General features: G+C 44.2%; 1 protein-coding gene across 1 annotated transcript; it reads right to left on the bottom strand.

Annotated features, from left to right (window-relative positions):
* Positions 1 to 277: 277 nt before the first annotated feature.
* On the bottom strand, positions 278 to 20,102 carry cdc42ep4b (CDC42 effector protein (Rho GTPase binding) 4b). Its single transcript, XM_084566980.1, has 2 exons — positions 19,957 to 20,102; positions 278 to 4,214 (listed from the first exon to the last, which is right to left on the bottom strand). The coding sequence occupies exon 2, from the start codon at positions 4,027 to 4,029 to the stop codon at positions 3,019 to 3,021; it is 1,011 nt and encodes a 336-aa protein (XP_084423106.1). The 5' UTR covers positions 4,030 to 4,214; positions 19,957 to 20,102; the 3' UTR covers positions 278 to 3,018.
* Positions 20,103 to 21,052: the final 950 nt, after the last annotated feature.

Here is a 21,052-nt window from a genome sequence, read left to right as displayed (position 1 = left end):
ACCTGGAATCTGTTTACACAAGGTTTTTATCTTTCATTTCAGGGTTATTCTTGGAGAATAATCCACTCCCGAGCACGTGTTCACTGCACTCTGGACGTGGCTGGGACTCCTTCAGCGCCTCCCTCGGTTCAAAGAGAAACTTCAGAGTCTGCTACTTCCAAGGTCACATTTCAATTAAGAGTCCTTCCTATTTTGGTAGCGGAGTGAGGAGAGTCTGAGAACGAGGCAGCCAGCGGCGACAGATTTACAGGTTTACAGATTTACGAAACAGAAACGGTTAAAGATTACCAGCTTTCTCTTTTATTGAAAAATATAGCTGTTATTTCAAAGAAAGGAAAGTGAAGGAGGTGAATATATTAATATACTGTAAAACCAGAATAATGAGGGAGGAAAAGAAAACAATACATACTTGGCATAACACTACAGCCACTGAATAGAAAAGAAAAAAAGTTCTACAGCTGAATTTAGAGCCAGTTGTGTTTTGTTTTTTTTGCAGTCCTTATCTTTTTTTTTTTTTTTTTTAAACCACTCACCCAAACCACTGCCCGTCAGGGAATGGGAAACTTTTCAGGCAAACCTGGAGCAGGCGGTATTTGCAAATTCTTTTTTACATAGTTTATTCTGGCCCGCTCAGGATGTTTCCCACAGAGAAACACAACAACAGCCAGAAAGTTAAAGACAATTCCAAGGGAGTATTTCAGAGTATTTTAGTGGATCTGTTCCCACAGTTATCTGTTTGCGTCTCACTCCAACAAACCGCAGGGTTGGCAGATGTCTGTGCAATGCGTTAAAACTTGCAAATGTGATTTTTTGTGTTCAAGCCGCCGACATTCTTCGTCCGGCTCCCACGCACCGCTGATAAACTGCCCGTGAGCGTCCATGGCACTAATTATATTTACATTACTTGATTACAAATGGCAGCGGATCAGATAAGCGTCCGTTCACCCTCCGCCGACAATCTACACGTGAATCGACAAAAAAGTAAAAAATAAAAAAATACATCTTAAAGTTTTGGCCCATACACAGGAAGACGTGAAGGTCTGACTCAAATCATAATCCTTATCTCTATACAGATAGAAGTAGAAAATCAACAAAATCCGACATCCTAACGTTACCCAATAAAAGGTTAACACGTACTTGGCAATTTCCCGCAGATTGCTTTTGATTTCAGAACTACCCCGCAACCTGTTTTTTTGTAGACGCCGTTTCCAGAAAACAACCCCGAGGCAGAATGGCACAGCATCCTGATTTTATGTACACCTCCCTGCGTCGGTGCCACAGCGGGGAAAGAAAAAAAAAATAAAATCACTCCCAACGTGTCAAATGTGGGAATTAGTTTCCAAACAGAAAGTAGAAAAAAAAAAAAAAAAAAGGTCAGACATTAATCACAGACGCAGGAAAGTACATTTCTTTGTGCCTAATTTATAACTGAGAGTAAGCGGCCGATGGAGCCCGTGTTGTGAAGTCAATGGAAACCCGGAGAAAAAAAAAGAAACAGCCCACCTGCCTGCTCCTGGAGCGTCTCCAGCTGGCTGGGGTCCAGTAATCTAGCACATTTAATGAGTAGACTGGGAGAGGCCGTATGATTGGTTGATTTAATCATCTGTTCCTGCTCTGTGATTTTAGTTGTGTAGTGGAGGTGAATATTATCACCTGTGGGGCCGCATCGGGAAATCTATTCCATTCCCTTGGACATGCCGGATGCCCGTCTGTTACGTAACCGTGCTCTTTATTTCCTTTCTCTGCCCCTTGGGACAAGACCTGACGGACGTCTAAAACAGAGGAGGTCTTTCGCGGACAGGGTCTGTAGTATTTCTGCAATTTTACAGTGAACAACGGTTCCCTTCAAACTTCCTCCAGCCTCTCTACATACCTGCACACACATCCCGCCAACCTCAGCAATGATGTGGAAGGAGCCGTGGGAACGCGCACACTCCCCGCCGCCCCCGTCCCACCCCACGACCGCCACTTCCATCTTGTTTTTTTTTTTTAAAAAAGACACAGAAAACATACAAAAAAGGCCTCTTTTTTTTCTTTTTCACCGTTCACATTATTCCCAAGATTTTAAATCTTTCACTAACTTCGTGTGATTTGGAACCTAAGTGCCATGTTGTCAACTTCAACGCAAAGATGACTTTGCCGTTAAGACTGTACCGTTAAGACTGTTTTTTTTTTGTTTTTTTTGTAGAAAGTAAAGATACCATAAGACCTAAGCAGTGCACGTTAAGTATGATCCATCCCTTATGAAAATGAAGGAATAAATATCACAGCTGAACAGAATTTTAAGACTGTTCCCCAGAACAGAGAGGCAGCGCCAAAAATAATAAACTACCCAAACTCTAACACTTCCAGATACTGCATGTACATACAGTGAAGAACAAAATAGCATAAATCACCCCCTTAAACTCGGACATGGACAAAAGTAATGACTACTTTATCGGTTTAGTGTCTATGCCAAAACGGGTAATTGGCAAATTACAGTAAGCTCTGTGATCACTCCCACATGCTGGGCTTACAAAGCTTTCCCGGTTTCACTTTCCCTCATCCTTCCCTAAGAATCCCTACCGCACATCCGCGTTATCCAACCCAATTCTCTAATCTCCCGGTCAGTTTTTTACTTGTTCATCGTCTTTTTAAGATTAGCGTGATGTTCGGAACCAACGGTTTGCCGATTTTTCTTCTTTGCTTGGAGTGGGAGCCAGTTTAGCGGTAATGAGTTCGGAGATTGATGTTGCAAAAACTGCATCGGCCAACCCAAACATTTCGAGAGTGCCGCTTCGTGAGCGAATCTGTCCGCACTCTAGCACGCGTTTACCTCACAGTTCCTTGCTACAGCACAGCAAAAAAAAAAGGCATACTTGGATTTATTTATGATGTTGAACATAGTGTTCAGATATTATTGCTCTACAAGAAGCTGAAACCAGATGTGGCCCCATCTGTAAACCCCTCTCCTGCTTTTCCCAGTTTTGCGATAACCTCCCGAAGCATTCTCCTTTAGTGTCCTTCAGGATCTTTTCTCTACACTCGTATCTCGTCGTCGTCCTCGTCCATGAAGGTGAACTCTCCGTCTTCCTCCCCGCGCGGCGAGCTGTACTTCGCACTGTCCGTGTCCGCATCGTGGTGGTGGTGGTGGTACTGAGGTTTCTCTTCCGTGACGGAGCCGGAGCTGGACACGGAGCAGCTATCCGCGTTGTGGTGGTTGTTGCGGGTGTGGAGCTCCGGGGTGTAGGGATCCATCGCGGGATTCTTGTGCTGGTACATGCGAGGCGGCCGTTCGGGAGCCCGCTCCTCTGCGTCGTCGTCATCTATGTGGGGAATGTGGGAGGGCGAAGTGTGGCCCTCGCTGCCCTTTCCCTCCTCGTAGCCGAGGTCGTCATCCTCCCAGCCCTTCTTTTCCATCACGCTCAAGATGTCCCCGAGCATGGAGGGCCCCAAGTCGATGTGGAAGGACATCATAGACTCCGCATGCTTCATCCCGCCTCCCTTAGGCATGGATGGAGGCAGATCCGTAAGTTCGCCGAAATTCCGCTCGTCAAACTCCGCATCCAGCGTCGCCATCGCCGCTGCTCCGTTGACCGGCTTGCTTTCGATCTCTGTCAGCTTCTTCATGGGGCTCGAGGAAACGCTCTTCGGCATCTGGCTACCTCTGGTAGTAACCTCGTCGTTTAGGTAAGGCAGGGATATAGCGTTTTTCACAAACTGAGACGAGCCGGCGGAAGGCGCCATCATATTGTACTCATACTTGTCCGCTCGGTTCACCGACTGGGATCGCTTGCTGCTTCTGAAGGTGCGGGACAGCAGCCCCGGTTTGGGACCCGGCGAGTCCTGCTTCGCCTCCGGCTCCCTGGGCGGCTCCCCGGACCGGGTGCTAAGAAATGACGTGTCCCCGAAGGCGTCGCCCCCTCGGCCCACGTGCATGGTGTGGCGGAAGTCCCCCAGCGGAGCACTGATCATCTCCGCGGTCAGGTCGGCCCGAGACCGCCGCTTCGACTGGCTAGAGCTGTGCACGAGCTGCTTGAGGATAGGCATGATGGCAGTGTCTTACTTATCCACAGACAGAAATCAAAGTAGGATCTGTCGGCGTTCACGAGAGCTGCTTCCAAAGTTCTTTGGCAGACGTAACAGATGTTGTCAAAGCAAGTGTAACTCCAGGTGTTTAATGTGAGCTGCCATTCTGGTACTTCAGTGCCGGTTTCACTTGTGCTTGAGTCAGCCTGTGAAGGAAAAGAAAAGAGAGCATTAAATAGTTGTTCTACAAACCAACACCTAGCTACGCAGCTTGGCAGGCAAGGTGGAAACATGCAATTAATTTTATTCTGGTGTAAGTGAAACAGCCCACTTTAAATGCTCCTCTAAAGAGCTATGTTTATTCATTTCTCATCGCCCACCATCGCATAACTAACTTTGTCCTGACCTCCGTCGAGGATGGAAACTTTTGTTGCTAGGGCTTCGAAACGAAGGCTCACTTCAGTGCCTCTAAACTAGCAGAGCTTTTAGATGCCGAAGTCTGTAAGGGTGTTATGTAATTGTGGAAAAAGGCCTTTCTGGTACAATGTTTCTAGCACCCTCTCTTTAAACTTCAAACCAGTATCAATAACCATAGTGAAGCTTGTAAAGTAAGCATCCATTCAAATTCTTACAATAAATATATATATATATATATTTTTTAAACTCTTAATAGGCTGCCATTGCTTTCAGTTTTTCATGGGCTGCAGTGTCTGCCATTACTGCTGTGCTTTAGTTCCCATTTAGGCCCCTGACTCTTACATAACCAGCGAGACACAGGATACCGGGAGCTGGAGCAGTTCAAGCTGGCAGGGATAAAAGAAAGAAGAAAAAGAAAAAGAATGAAGTGGAACAGCATTTCTTCAGCATGGGTCGACTTACAGCACAGCTCAAAAACTCCAGATCGGCTACATTCTGCTCTTACACTCCTATCTATCAAGAGATAAAGTGTTTCTACCACTAACTCTTTTGTGCCTCTCTGGTTTTGCCATTTAGTCTCTATAGCCTGGAAGGCAACATCTGAGCACCTCCGACTGAATATTATGTTCTGGCTCATTTTATCTGTATTTTACATACGCATACCCCCTTCTAGTACATCTATCAGCTCTGGTATTTCCCAAGTGCTAGATTAAAGGCAGCATGGGTCAGTTTGATCCTGTCCTTGCACGGATTGTCTTTAACTTAATCAGCTGACAGTGGAGCTCATTTCAGCACTTAAACCCAAACTTTTCTTGAGAAGCCACCAGTGACTCAAGCCTTGAAACATGATCTCAAAACCAAATCGAGTGGAAAAGAGGTTCAGACGCCCACTTATGTACTATCTAGAGTGTTCTAGCTCCATGTGTTACTGACATTAACAAGGGCTTCATTTGTTTTAGCCAGACAGCAATACCATCATTCTCAGTGGAGCTGAAGCCCACGCTCCAGGCCATTATGCGTACCCCCCTCTCCATGAATGAATGGGGGGCTTCACTCAACGATATTCCAAAGAAACGTCACCCGTGAAAACATTTGCATCTCTCACAAGAACCCATTCAATTGGAAAAGGCAACTGTAGCACTAGAGGGAACAGAGGGCGGTTTGATAAATGATAAAGGCTAGTGCTGTTTTTTTTTTTTTTTGCTCGCCTCTTTTTTTCCAAAAGACAGATCATCCCCCAAAGAGTTCTGAACTCTATCCACTGCTATGGTTTTTATCTTTAAGAGTCAACGACTTCATTGAGGATTTCGTCAGTAGCTCCCGCTCTAATGGCCTGGGAATGTCCTCGCAAAGGCTGAACAAAGAGAAAACGTACTAATAATAGCACGTGAAAAGCTTATTTTCAGGTTTCATTTTAAAAGCCCTTTGAGTTTAAGTTTACAACCTAATACGTGACAACCGGAATGAGCTTACGGTTACAAAAAGCTATTCAAAGAGCAGCTAGATTCCACATTATAAGCCTAAAGCTTAAAAGCAAACAAAATAAAACTGAATTCCGTCCGAGCAGAGGCACCATGGTTATATAAGAGCAGTATGATCTATCATAAACCCTTTATTGTGTTATGCATTGTGCAGTTGATAATTTGCATAAAAGGCTGCTGAATGTGTGACTGACCACTGACAACAACTCCACTGATATGTTCCTCCCTGCCGCCTACAGTTTTGTATTTCTCTATGGCAACGTCAGAGCAGAGCGACGGCTACCAAGTGGGCTTCCTGACTCTAAGCCGGCCGGAGACGGGGAGAAAGATTTTATCCCCTACATGGGGAGATCAGCTCATTCAGATGGATTAACCCTTCCTGGTGGCCACATGCAGGGGCAATGAGACAGTGCTATGGCCGGGGGGTGCTTTTGATGTGCCACGTCACTTGAAGACATTCAACCTCGGCATAAAAGATGTCAGTGGGTTCTCAAATATCAAAAGGTGCGAACCTCACACCTCCAGTCACTCTAGGAAATGGCCCGTTTTATGCCTTCGGGAGCCCCTTGGTGTTTGATGAGGAGCAGTTTCAAAGCCCCCCAGGATCATCAAGACCCCATTATTGAAGCCATGACAAAAGATGAAGTAGTGCCTGCCAGCAGTGCTATCATATACAGTTTTAGCCTTTCAGTACTTTGTAAAAGGTAAGTCATGAAGAATGGCACTATGAGGTTTCAAAATAAGGTTCCGGATAGTGTTTTTAACATTCTGCATATAAAACTGTGGCTGTGTCAAATGTTAAAATATAAATCTACCCACACTATGAACAAATCTTCATCCCATACCATTGTCTTTGAAGGAAACTGATCACTATCCCAATGCTCACAACAATAAAAATGATTAATATAAAACTGAATCTGATTTCTCTGGCTACCTTTCCCCAGATTTATAGAAGGATGAATTTATGTCAGATTTTATTCGAGGTTAATAGTTGATTTAGATACTCCATAATTTGCATGTCAGCCGTTTGGCGCGATCAGAACAACAGGTTTACCGGTGATCAACATGTTTACCTGCGATTCCAGTCCGACCTGTATACCACACATGCTCCCAGTCGTGCTGGGGGCAAAATTTCCACTCCACTCTCTTTTGGCAAGCTCACAAAGCAGAAAATATTACTGTTATCACCAGGAGCTACCAATGCAGACACAAAAACACAGCTAAAAATAAAAAAAAATTAAAAAAATGCTGACACGCATTAAATGAGCACATTTCTGCACCAGATGTGATAATATTATCAAGTTTGTTCTTGCTGAGAATTATTGCCTCGGCCGTCGTGCCAGCCAGCGACAAAGCCTTTATGTAACCGAACCCCTAACAGGGCCGCATGACTCCGGCACAAACTGAGACAAGTGGTGACAGGACCATGAATGATTAAGAGCATCTTATGTCACCGGCAGACTCTGATGTGGGAAGAATGACATCACAACAGCCAGCGTGCTCATCAGCGCTCAGTGTCACGCATGTAATCCCGAGGATCACAGGAGCTCTACAGTCCTCAGCTATCCCATACCACTTTCTCTCCCTCCACTCGGCGAAGGGGGGGGAAGAGCTCATCCAATCACAGCTCGACTACTGTCAAGATAAACCAATAAGCATATGCTGACTTTTTTTTTTTGTCTTTGGCTGCATTTAAATATTTAAAAGAGAAGCTGAGATAGAATCTATCATTTATTTACAAGGTGGAAGCCTGTGAATGTGAATGTTGCAAGGAAGCAGGCAGAAGGGAAATTACACAACAACAGTTATGGGATACAAACTATAGTCTGGCAGGTTACCTTTATATCTAGATAAGAGAAAGTCTTCCTCAGTTTCTGTCTATGACATTTAGTATGTTTTACATAATATTGCACCGTCATTCCACATTGGAAAATATAGCAGTTCTGTTTGGATATTCTGCTATTTTACAAAAGTAGTATTTTTGGATTGAGACGTAGCATTCGTTGGGTTTTACTAGGGTAAAACAAGGGTATACCAAAGTATACAAACCAACGAGCAGCTTGAAATCCTGGAGTAAAGAAGCATGCCCCAAAGAAAAGACACGTTAACCAACATTTAAACATTATGAAAGACTTGAATACTCAACAGGTTTGTTGGATGTGTGTAAATATGTGATTTAATCAGCGAAAGAGGAATGTGTTGTTGGTACATTTTCAGAATAAAGGCAAAAAACTGAATACTTTGCGCATATCAGAATGGTCAGGGATCCAACCTTCATTGCTGATTGACCTACCAGTCTTGGCACCCTCTGCAATAGTTGAATATTTGCAAAACAAAACTCTAGCTTAGTCTAGCGTTAAGAAACTCTGCTGCCTGAGCAAGTAAGAAAACCTCTGCTTTGTTTAACCTTGAACTACTCACCATATCCTCCATTGTTCGGTTGTCATTGTCAGCAACATTGATATGCAAATGATTATACAAGTTGGCCAACACCATCTATGACATTGCTAATCAATTAATCAATGGGGCTGCATAACAATGGTAAAGTTCTCAACTCTGAGGGAGAAGATCGGCAAATTTCTACTTTGTCAGGCGCCCAACCTCCAGCCCCAGCGTGGGATTCCCACGAGGGGGGAAGGGAGGCTTGAGGCATCAAAAGCAGAGCACGTCATAGTCCATTCAGGATGATGAAATACTTGCCACAGAGAAAGACTGTCGAATCATGTTGGAACGGAAAACAATGCTAAAAAAAGAGATTTTTCCTTTGTAATTATTAGATTTTTTTACCAGTCAAACGTCATAAATTTAACAAATGACTGCAAAAATATTATTAAGTATGCTACATACATGCTAAAGCTGAAGGAATTAGGGGACCTTATCAACTAGGTGTGAATCTGATTCTGACTCACATCATGTAGCTGCAGCCTTGGTGTGAGCTCATTAGCAAGGCCTCCATCTGAGATCACTGTGGTTTTTCATGTGCCTCAAAGTTTCCTCCAAACTAATCTGTGCACAGTCCTTAACTCAACACGTGGATAATTCCACACTTAACACACCAGTAACACCTCAATTAATACGGTCTAAAATGCGTCACTTATATCTTAAGACAGCAACAAAAGACAGTGGATCACAAATTAAATTGCCCGTTTTGCTTTTACTTCGTCACTACCCGCTGCGGAGGAAACAAGTTCATCGAGTTTAGCCTCATATCTCGTCACAGAGCTTTAAGGCAAACCCTGTCTGACAAATGGCAGAAATAGCTCATACGGAAACAAGAGGCAATGCTAAGCAAGAGACGGCCTCAACACCCATGTGTCGAGGAAGGAATTTCACACAGGTATAACTGACTGTTAGAAAGTGTGATCCCACGGTAAATGGATTGCACGGATGTTTAACACACCTAGGTATTACTGCTAAGAAAAAGAGTGAGCATTAACAGTAGATGTTGGACTTTGGCCAGGGGCTTCTCTTGTACCGAGCTGCCAAATGCCACATTGTAATCATAATGACTAACTATGTTTTGCAAGTTTATTAATCACTAAAGCTAGCTCGGACTGCTTGACAGGACAATGTGTTAGACTCCTAGGGTTAAGGTATGTGGTATTGTGGAGTTTTTAGGTCTTGGGGGGGCCTAGCATGTATGCTTTTTTGGTCCATGCCCCAAAAAGTAGGGATTCACCAAAAATCTTTGGCCGAAGATTGCTGCAGTTGTTGCTTGCATCACCACAACATCCTGTTTCGGCGATAATTTTTTGACCGAAAATGGCCCGAAAGGGCATTTGCGGTTTTCGGCCGAATATTTTCGGTGCATCCCTACCAAAAAGTCTTATAAACATGCTGATTTTTTTGGCCTTAAAAATGAATATGTAATGCAACATGCAATTTGAATTTCATCATTCATCGGAGAGAATAATAGATGGAAAAGTCCGCAATTGCAAAGTCCTACAACCAATCAGAATCATTTCGTTGTAAACAAACTCCACTCAATAGTGCTCAGACAACGTTAATGACTATGTCACTGTAACTCTTCTGTCCATAACTGCATAAATCCCGCCCAAATGAGGCCACCCGACTCCAGACCAGATATCCTCCACAAAAATTCTGTGGGCGGCGTAAGTTAGGGCTGGCTTCCAGGCTAACTTAAAACATTAATCAGCAAAAGGTTCTGTGTCAACATGCCTGTCCTCACATAACCGATGCATACTATTAAATTCAACACTTCAACCTAAAGCATATGAAGCGCCTTGAAAGCAGGTTGTAATAAAACAACAGCAGTTGACAGTCGTGTGAGGACAGCGTTGAACAAAGCGTGGAGGTTGTCACGTTATTCGGTTAAATTTGCTGGACTTGTGCAAACACTCAAACAAAGAAACGAGTTTAGGTAATTAGGTTTTAAGGAGGCTGGCAATACAACAGCTTGAAGAAACCTAAAGCAGACTGGACTCAGAGACTCTGAAAGGTTAAGTCTGCAGAACATTAACAACATGGAGATAATTCGCCGAGTTAACGTAAAAATACTTTGGAATCCACAACCTTTGAGCCACAAAAATATACTTACACCAGCTCGACTCTTGCCCTAGGGCTACAGGCCCTCTGTGTGTGTGTTCTGTGTGTACGTTTGAGAGGATCTGCCTCCAGGGCCCCATTGCCACCCAGGCAAAAACAAAACCACAGGAGGATTAAGAGCAGCGTTTGCAACGTGAGCAAATAAAACCAGCATGCCTGGGCCGGCCCTCTGCGCTGTGTGACAGAGGGCTCCGGACTGCGAACGCCACACCTCTGTCCATCCAAGAAAAAAACTAAACAAAAACACATGCAAACCCGTCTGTCTGCTCTCTGTCTGACCCCCAAATCTCTCCAATTACGACCCCAGCACATCCTGTAACACAATCACCACGTGACAACATTTAGCAATATTGGTTTTTAATCCAAATCCTGATATCCAGAAGCAGGGGACAAGCTTCTAAACCATTCCTCTGTGTTTCCAGTCAAGCTGGCCTTTTATAAAGCGGTTACTCCTGCATGGTCGGACAAAGCAGGCAAAAACTGGGTGGGCTGCCATGCTGTGCTGCAGCCAGAGAGGGAAGAGAGGAATCTTGGCTAAAAACCAGACAGACAGATAATGAACATGTTCCTTGATTACAAAATCATCCTTTCCCCAAAACAAGCCTCCTGGGAGTTTGTATTGGGGGGGGGAAACAAAATGCCCCTCCTCTCTGTGTATGAGTAATATCCTGAGCAAAAATGAGAGGGGGCACAACCTTTCTCATGTGGAGCCATAATACCTCAGGGACATCTGCAAAAAAAAAGGGAAGGCACAGATGGAGGCACTGAAGAGAAACCCATCCTCAAAGGGGCGGCGGAGGGTGTCACCACATTGGATTCACTCAGTCATGCCGGAACAGTGACAGACGTTCTTTCACCGTGTCCTGCATGAGATGCGCCCAAACCCTCATTACGCCTACAGTGGAGGGATTGTACTGTACTCAGTGTGTGTTCGCGCGCACATGAGAGTACATGTCTAATTAATCACCGAAATCCTCTCCGTCCGTCTCTTGACAAATAGACAGCATTCACGGCTGCTACCAGAGGTCAGGATCTGAGCCAAGTGGTTGAATTAACCATCCAATAGCTGCTGGACAATGAAACAAAGCAGAATTTCTACTGAGGATCGTTCTATAAAAGACAGAAAGGGAACACATAACGCTCTGCTGTAGGAAGCATGCCAACGTCACAGTTGGATGATCTACCAACCATATTGGTCGTTGCTTTTCCAAAGAGGCACAGAAGTACTGACAACTTGCTCAGAACGAGACCTTGAGGAAACAAATGTATGCAAAAAAATAGAAATGATAACCCGAAGGGAGTGTAACAAACACATCCACATACAAAAAGTGCGACTGGCAAGATAAGCGAGCGTTTTCTGCACTGTGTCAACTTCTCAACGGCTCCTGGCCTTTTTTTTTTTTTTTTTTTTATATCAGCTGCCTCCCTGCTGAAGTCAAACACACAACCTGCCTCCTATAAAGGCCTCGGGCAGAGAGCTCCGACTAACAAGATGAGTTAATAAACCCCCATGGTGTTAACTTTAATGACACCAACGGCAGCCGACAAAACACTCGCTGACAAAAGAGAGCACACAAGGCCCACAAATATGGCCACTTCAGTCTGATAATAGCAGTTCACAATGGAGCCTGGAACTCGTACACAACTCAAGCACTAGCGCCGTTTGATTTGCCTGAATCCACTGTGCCTTTGTGATCGAGATCTCTGTGTGGAAGACACATCTGAGTGAGTGTGTGTTGTAAGTTCTCCCCAGTAGGTGGTTTAGACTTCAGCGTCAACTTGTACGACTTGTGTTTGCCGAAATTTCGTACGAATTTCAGTCGCAATCGTTGAAAGTGAAGCAGGAACTGGCAAAAAAGATACAGCACCGACTAGCGTTCGGGTGGCGTTCTTACAGAACGAGCCAGACTGACGAGCGCACATGTATAAATGGCTCACACCGGTGCATGCTACATGCTTAGGTTACTCCAAAAGCGCCTTAAATCACTCTACAGGAATTTCCAACTAAGCACACAAGCATCGATTAAAGATGTGCGTATAATAATCTAATAGGACGAATACGAACATGGCAGTTAAGGTCATCTCATTAAGCTCTAAGACCTTTAGTGCTAAAGCCATAAGTCCGTTGACATTTGCTCTATTTTCCAAGAAAAAAAAAGCCACTCGTTCAATGGTCCTACCTAGACATCAAGATTTGATGATCATTTCTGTTTTATATTCCGGTCCAACAGTCAAAGATACTATTGTATAATAAAAAAAGAGGCTTTTCAAAAACCTGGCCAAATGAGAAAAGTGGCAAATCGTGAGGGCTTTCCTGATTATGTTTTTCAAGTACCATCAGAATCAAATTAAAAGTCATTCATCTATCCTTACTATTTGTGTTTTTTTTAAGCCATTTGCCATGCTACTTTCATTTGGTAATCAAACAGCAACTTTGATTTCCATGAAACTGCAAAAGCGTGAACATTTAATTAGTGAAGCACGTGGCCTGCGTCGGATGTGAACCCTTTGTGGGGAACAGTAGGTTTAAAGTCCATCAGCGGCTCTCGTTTGAAGTGCCGTGAAGGGTTATCGGAAAGAAACGGCCACTGTTAGCTGCGTCACAAACCTCCATTTCAAAAATAAACACACACACACACACACACACCCTGCTTGTTCCCAAATGGCAGATGAAATTATTTGTAACTGGGAAACCAGCAATGTCACACAAAGTACAATAGATGTGAAAGAACAAAAACAAATCGGCACAGAGGAAGGCGCTAACCAAACCTTGACGGCACGCCCAAACCACACGTACGGTAAGGAAAATAGATACATGCAAGTACACACACACACACACACACTGTAAATCTCTCACAACATGGGGCTCAAAGGTATCTGACATGAAAGACGCCCACTATTTATAGTGATTGCCATTGATTTGAAACAAAGAGACAAAGGCCCTGCGATCTTATCTATCAAGGTACTGTAACTTCACCTCTGTCCATTCACAGCACAGGACTGCTGACCTGGAAATATCCTCTGGGGGCTCAGGCAGGAAGATGTGCTGGTCGTTGCTCATAAGGAAAAAGGCAATTCTCACAGGATTATCAGACAACCGTGATAAGACCGGACAATAGCTCACGTGACCGTCCCTATATCCTGAACCAGTTTCCCGGCATGAATTTGTCAGCTAGTGGGCACAGAGGTGGCCGCGGCTACGCAAACAGTCCCCTCTTTGTCTTTTCAGTACGCTTGAGGGAGAAACCACCTGTTTATGTGTCCACACAGAGCCGGAAAACAATGAGGGCTCACCGGACTGTAAAAAGGCCAAAGCCTGGACCAGGGCTGCCAGCTGCACGCCACCAGCAATGTCCGTTATCAATACCACATCCCATGACAATACATTGGGGACACTAGTGGAAACAAATGCATTCTAATATAACTGTTGGTGGTTTGCAGTTAGATTGGATTGAGTTGTACCGACATGTTTCTATTATTTTGACAAGCCAATTTAAGTCAGTGGGCTAGGTTTTATTCAATACGCCTTTAACAGCACCACATACTACAGCTTCCAGAATGATCAGTTGATTTATCACCCTTTAAACTCAAAATCGTACCAGTAGGAGGTTTGTTATGTTAAAATGCATTCGTCTTGACTAGTTTACCTAATGAAATGTCAACTGACTGCATGTGACCCAGGCATAGTTAACATACTGTACATTGCACAATCAGATTCTGCTGTGTAACGCAATACTCTATCAGTGACTACGGGCGGAAAAGGGAACTTACTGTAATCATACATGGTCCGTGCACTCCACAGCCAGCAGTAGTGCTGACGCAAGAGACTGTCCATGTAAGAAAACCACCGCTTCATTTACACAGTTCTGCTGATGAATCTGTTATGAATATAGGCCAACTGCCGGGATTTTATAACTTTTAAATTTGCACTGAGAGATTTTCAAATCATTTTCACCACATAGGGAAATGGAAACGCACTCAAGGGTTTCTTTTCTTTCAAACTAAAGGGAAAACCTAGTATTTGTCAACTTGGGTCACATTCTCATATTGTCGCATGACGTAGCCATGATTAGATTTCACAAGACCGGCTCTCTCCACAGAGAGTGACTCAGATAAGAACGACTTTGATCAGTGCGAGCTTGCTGACAGCTTTCCGAAGGGCTTCAGTTTAACAGGAGTCGTCTCTAGCATGTGAGCTGGACCAAAGTAACACAGGAAATAGCCTCCTGGAAACCCCTGCAGTTTCTGGATCAAGATTCTTTTTTTTTCACAAGCTGTGGGAGGCTTGCAAAATGAATTCACTACAAAATGTCTTAGTGAGTACTAGTACCAGTGAGTACCAATGGATACAGGAGCCAAAAAAAGCAAAATAACGCCCAGGTGTTACTGATATTTCCCTTTAACTCTGCCCTCATTAGCAAGTCAAAACTGTTGCAGCCCATCTATGACACGTGTTCCAAAATATGTGTGCGTGATCTTGCCGTGCAGGTGGAAAGGATTCCAAAAGACGTGACTTGGACAGGTGTGCCAGCTGATGATAGATGCTGTTGTTCTGAGGTGTTCTTATATAGAATTGAAACCACAGAGGACGCTCTGACACGTGGGCTCAACCCACCCTGCTGGCCACGTTCTGCTCCACACCTCACACCTGATAATTATCCAAACAGGTTTCACAGCATTAAACAATAGTTTAGGGCATAGACAATGACAGGTGATGCTACAGTGTTGTGTGTATATCAGTAGTTGATTGAATCACACACTGAAGCACCTGTTTAGGAGTTGTCGCGCCAACCTGTTGTTGTTGGTGCTGATAGGGGGTGGAGGAAAAACCCCGGTGTTTACCATTTTAAAAGAAAGAAATCCCGTTGAACCGGTTGTTTTGCTCCGCATTGGTCATGTTACACTGACAGTAACCAAAACAGGCACCAATCTGAGCTGCGGAGTGTCAGGTGCATACGGGCTGTTGCAAAAAAGAAAGGGAAAGTGGCCTCGTTTTCTGGGAACAGCCTGTTTGCTGTGAAGTGGGACGGTAAAAGGCCTGTGGTGTCAGGGGGCCAGATTTAGCTCAGGTTTCTTTCCGAGTAACACTGAAACCTGAATGTTGATAGATTCGTCAGGGGGAGGGGGTGTTGACTCAAGAATAAGAGGTAAGAGGAGTTTATACCTCTGCGGGACCTAGACGCCGTAACCTAAGCACGTAGCATGTGGCGGTGCGAGTCATTTATACTTGTGCGCTCGTCAGTCTGTCTCGTTCTGTAAAAAAACGCCACCCGAGCTGTCCACTTACTGCTTCACTATCAACGATGGCGACTGAAATTCGGTCGGAATTTCGGTGAACACAAGTCATACAAATGTCTGTATCTCCAAACCACATCAGTTAACCTTATCGATTCTTTATTGATCTCAAACAATCGAAAATTGTGGAGATGGAGAAGCAGCCGGAAATACTAAAGCGGAAACTACCAAGAGGACCAGCTCTAGGCTCTGCATTGGCGCCACAGCCTTTGCGTCAACTTAACGCTGAAGTCTAAACCACCTATTGGGGAGAACTTCAACACATATCCACTCAGATGTGTCTTCAACCCAGAGATCTCAACAACAAAAGGCACAGTGGATTCAGGCAAATCAAGCGCAGGACTTGTGTACGAGTTCCAGGCTCCATTGTGAACTGCTATTATCAGACTGAAGTGGCCATATTTGTGGGCCTTGTGTGCTCTCTTTTGTCAGCAAGTGTTTTGTTGGCTGCCGTTGGTGTCATTAAAGTTAACACCATGGGGGTTTATTAACTCACCTTGTTAGTCAGAGCTCTCTGCCCGAGGCCTTTATAGGAGGCAGGTTGTGTGTTTGACTTCAGCAGGGAGGCAGCTGATTAAAAAAAAAAAAAAGGCCAGGAGCCGTTGAGAAGTTGACCTGAAGTTGACCACAGTGCAGAAAACGCTCACTTATCTTGCCAGTCGCACTTTTTGTGTGTGGATGTGTTTGTCACACTGCCGTTGGGTTATCTGTTCTATACTCCTGTTTCCTCAAGGTCTCGTTTTGAGCAAGTTGTCAGTACTTATGTCCCTCTTTGTCTTTTTGTCTTTTCAACAATGGCAACTGAAACTTTTGCCAAAATTTCTCCAAAGGCAAGTCGTTTGTACCTCCGTTCGTATCACTGAACCTCCTCAGTTAACCTTTCCTCGATGTGTTCCATCTTTATTGGTCCAAAACAACCAATTCGAAAATTTCGGAGATGGAGAAGCACCCGGAAATACTAAAGCTGAAACGAGCTACTACCAAGCGAACAGCTCTTGTGGCCTGCACGTCAGCTACGGCGCTAGGGTCTGCGTTGTTGCCGTAGCCTCTGTGTCAACTTAACGAAGTAGTTTAAATCGCCTATAATTCAACCAAATTTGTGGTCAATAATGTGGTAATGCCAAACTTGCCAATAAACGGAAACAAACATAAAACTTGAGGTGGTTTAGAACCTGGGGATCGGGACACGATAAATTTGAGGGGTTACAAGATGATCAAAAGTATAGTCTTATATATAAGCATATAGGAAAAAGCTGCATTATTCTTTGGCTAACCCTACGTGAGGGTTTGCAAGCGAAAACTCTGCTTAAATAAACAAAAGTTGGGATCTTTGGTTTTTAATTGATGGATGGGTTTCTATTTAATGTGTTTTCTGTTCTTCTTTTCCTTTCTTATGAATCTGCAACCAGCCTGAGGACACAGATGTAACGCTGGAGCTTGCTTCCATATATAGCCTGTTTCAGAGATGAACTCAAAACACCCTCAGCGTGATTTCTCTTCAAAGTCCAAAGATCTCACTGCTTTCTTTGGAGGCGGGGTGAATCCTGTAATTGTCTGAGACAAAACAACTCTCCTCTGGGAGTTCAACGTGGGCCTCAGGGTTTCCCAGCATCAACAGCTGAGATGATTACACATCGAGCACTTGTGAAGTGATTAATACTTCACAGAAATCGAGCCGCTTCTGAACGCTTTCCTCATTTTGAATCCAAAGGTATTCATTTATAGCGACGATTAAAAAGAAATGGCATTTGCTCGAGGCAATTTGCCCTCTTTGTGCCGATTTTCAAGACTCTATAATATTTGTTTTTTGGTTCGAAATGATGTCTCTTTCAAAATATCTTAAAGTTTATGATAAAATATGGGTATAGAGAAAAGATATACGGTATACAGTTTATACTTTTCTGAGGCATGGGAAGCTACGAACCATCACATCTGATTCCCGTAAACCAATTTATATTCCTTCCCTCACATAAACAAACAGAACGTGTACGTGCTCATACATTAAATCCCCACATAATATGGAATCCAGACACAAATAAAACATCAACTCAGCCTCCACAAGGAAATGACTTGCCCTCCACTTAAACTAACTGCATGAGAAACTCCCCGAAGTTAAAGTTTTCATGAGAGCACATGAGTCTAACTGCCTTTCCCCCAACCCCCACTCCTGCAACACCCTCTTCTCCCTCTTTCCAATATAAAACTATAATGACCTCAGCGCAGTCGGAGTCGGGAAGGTAGCCAACTTCCTCACAACGCAGCAGCGGTAACCTCCAGAGCTCTACTCAAATAGCCTCCACTGCAAAAAAAGGCACAGTCAGAGATGACACACACACACACACGCATTCTCCTCCCCTCTGACTCTGCAGCGCACACAATAGGACTTGATGGAGAGATATCTGCCTGGCAGCCCTGGAGGAGGTACACACTGAGGAGCTGAAAGGCCTGGAGTGTGTGCAGTGATGCCCCAGTGTTGTCACTGGGCAAGAAAGAGAGGAAAGCAGGAGGACACTGGGAGAAGAAAAAGTGGCATTGCTGGTAGGACTGTGATCAGACACTCAAGGCACAAAGCATCATCTTCCTTAATCCTCTCTATCGCAGTGTTACCATCACAGAGTGAGCAAATGATTCATCAGGCAAAGTGACAAATACCAGCTGACCTAAGGGTTGTTGTCAGGGTGTGGCTGTGTGTTTATGTGTGTGTGTAACATGGGGGTCAGAGTTCAACAGTGGTACAAAGACAACACCAAAGCCAAGCCCATCAGTCAACACGTCCTCCTGCTACTGTCCCGGCCGACAGTTTAACGAGAACCGAGGGTCTTGATTGCTGACGATGAGCGAGTAATAATGAAAGAAGCGAGCGTTATAAAACGGACTTGCAGAATTTATGGTCAGTGCAGTTAAAAGACACACACACTGCACTACGGCCTTCAATTAGAGCGTGGTGAACGAGGCCTAAGCAGGTATGCAGCCCACCGTGGCAGTTCTAGGGAAAACCGCCCTGATGACGGTGATCGAGGCAGGTGCCAGGTCTGTAAACGCAAACAGGATAAACTCAACAAGCTTGTGGCGAGAGGGGTGACGTGGAAGTAGCCGCTTAGTTTGGTCCGCTCTTGGTGGATTCCCGGAGATTTGACCGTGCTTTTACCGTGATCCCACTGCCAGAGTATTAAAGTTACGTAACACCAGCTGAGAAGAACTGATGCTCAGAAGTCCATCTGCCCCGCTCTGATTAAATCATATCCTGTCCCGTAGCTGAAAATAGTTATTTGGGACACTTATTTCAGGCTCTACAACCTAGTTTCAACTATTGGATGTCTTCAAACCAAATAAACAAGCTTTTCGAAATATGAGGTTTGCAGATACTCTTCTTAACAAGGATCCCAAATAAGAAATATTTTACTTTCGATGTTCGTTAACCCAGCTAACGACTCCTTTAATGTGTGGTTTTGGCCTTGCCTGGAAAACAGATAATTATGTAACTTCATAATAAATTAAACAAAGCAGGATTTCTTGCAAAACTGGTTCCCTGTGCCAAATTTGAATCGAGCCAGGAATCTAACAGTGGTGTACTTAGAGATCCCCTGACAACGAAAATATTTTTTTTTGTTTTCTTTATTTTTTTTTGAAGGAGTTCAGCACAACTCCATGGCCAAGATCCAAACTGAATGCACTGTTCAAAACTGTTATTTATACAAGCCCAGCCACTGCAAAAAATAATAATAAAGCAAAAAACATTAAGGCAGTCAGGAGGAGTATTAAGCAACGTGTAAATGTGTGGCCAAAGGGTATAGTTCTTTTAAACTTAACTGGCGACTTTCACATTGTTTTGGTTTGCCCTTAACTTTCCAGTCCTCGCCGGGCTGATGCAGGGACACAGAGGACACAGAGGGACGCCAGAGGGCTCATTGTTGTGCCTCCATCTGGGACATATGAGACTGCCAGGCGCTGATTGTCCGCAATCAGATTTGACATTCAAATGAGATGCAGATTTCACCCCGTTTGGCTGAACTTCACCCCAAGTCTGTTCCCGGACCCGAACAGGCTGAAAACTAAATTAAACCCACTGAACACAGCGGAATTGCCACTCAACACCCTCGGGACTCGCTTAAATTCGTGGGATACAACGAAACAACGCTGCTCTGTCAACACTTGCACAACAAAAAAAACACGCAGAGAGAAGTGTTACCTGTCTTCGCCGTCCACGACACAAGGGAGTTTCAGGGCTATATTCCAACTTTCCGTAGACACAGAGCGAGTTACAGTTAATTCGGTTTACTCGTCAGGAGAGGCAGGAGAGTTGCTGCAGGACTGTCCCCGGACTGGAGCTCCAATGTCCGTTTAGTTTGCGTCTGAGTGTGGCGCACAAAGCGGCCCTCCACCTCCCCCTCCTGTGGCTGCAGAGCCCCACCCCCCTGCTGCGATTTAAAGAGACAGAGTCCCATTTATCCACAACACATAACAATGGAGAGAACTTCAACTTGGTGGGGGCTCCCGGGCTAGCAGTCCAGGACTAATGGCTGTGAAATAAGAGCGCCAGACAGTTCAGAGAAGAAGCACACACCAGTATGAGGCTTAAAAAAAACTTACAGGAACATTTCAATATTTATTTGCCACTTGTGAATCTGTGGGCTAGAAGCAGTAGCTCATTAGCTTAGCATAAAGAAAGTGCTAGGCAAGCTCTGACAAGAAGGGTAACAGCTGCCTAATGACTGTGAAATAAGATCTCCAGACAGTTCAGAGAGACGCACGCATCAGTGGGAAGCGTAAAAAACTTACAGGAATATTTCAATATTTATTTGCCATTTGCAAATTTGTGGGCTTGAAACAGTAGCTCATTAGCTTAGCATAAAGAAAGTGCCAGGCAAGCTCTGACAGGAAGGATAATAGCTGCCTAATGACTGTGAAATAAGATCTCAAGACAGTTCAGAGATATGCACATATCAGTGGGAAGCTTGAAATAATAAAGGAATATTTCAGTATTTATTTCCCACTTGTAAATCTGTGGGTTAGAACCAGTAGCTCGTTAGCATAAAGAAAGTTCTAGGTCTGTGACAAGGGCTCTGACGAGACTAACAATATCTGCCTACGGGCACATTGATAGAGAACCCAAACAAACATGACAGTAAATCATATTAGTGTATTTGATCTCCAGACAGTTCAGAGAAGAAGCCCACATCAGTAGGAAGCTTTAAAAACTTACAGGAATATTTCAATATTTATTTGCCACTTGTGAATCTGTGGTCTGGAACCAGTAGCTCGTTAGCATAAAGAAAGTGCTAGGC

Source organism: Chelon labrosus (assembly GCF_963514085.1).
Source record: "Chelon labrosus genome assembly, chromosome: 19".
NCBI lineage: Eukaryota > Metazoa > Chordata > Actinopteri > Mugiliformes > Mugilidae > Chelon > Chelon labrosus.
The sequence above is the reverse complement of the archived record's forward strand: the minus strand, read 5'-3'. Positions and strand labels throughout refer to the sequence as shown.

Coding starts and splice junctions, on each gene's coding strand:
- cdc42ep4b (XM_084566980.1), bottom strand. CDS start 4,029: ATGCCTATCCTCAAGCAGCTCGTGCACAGCTCTAGCCAGTCGAAGCGG.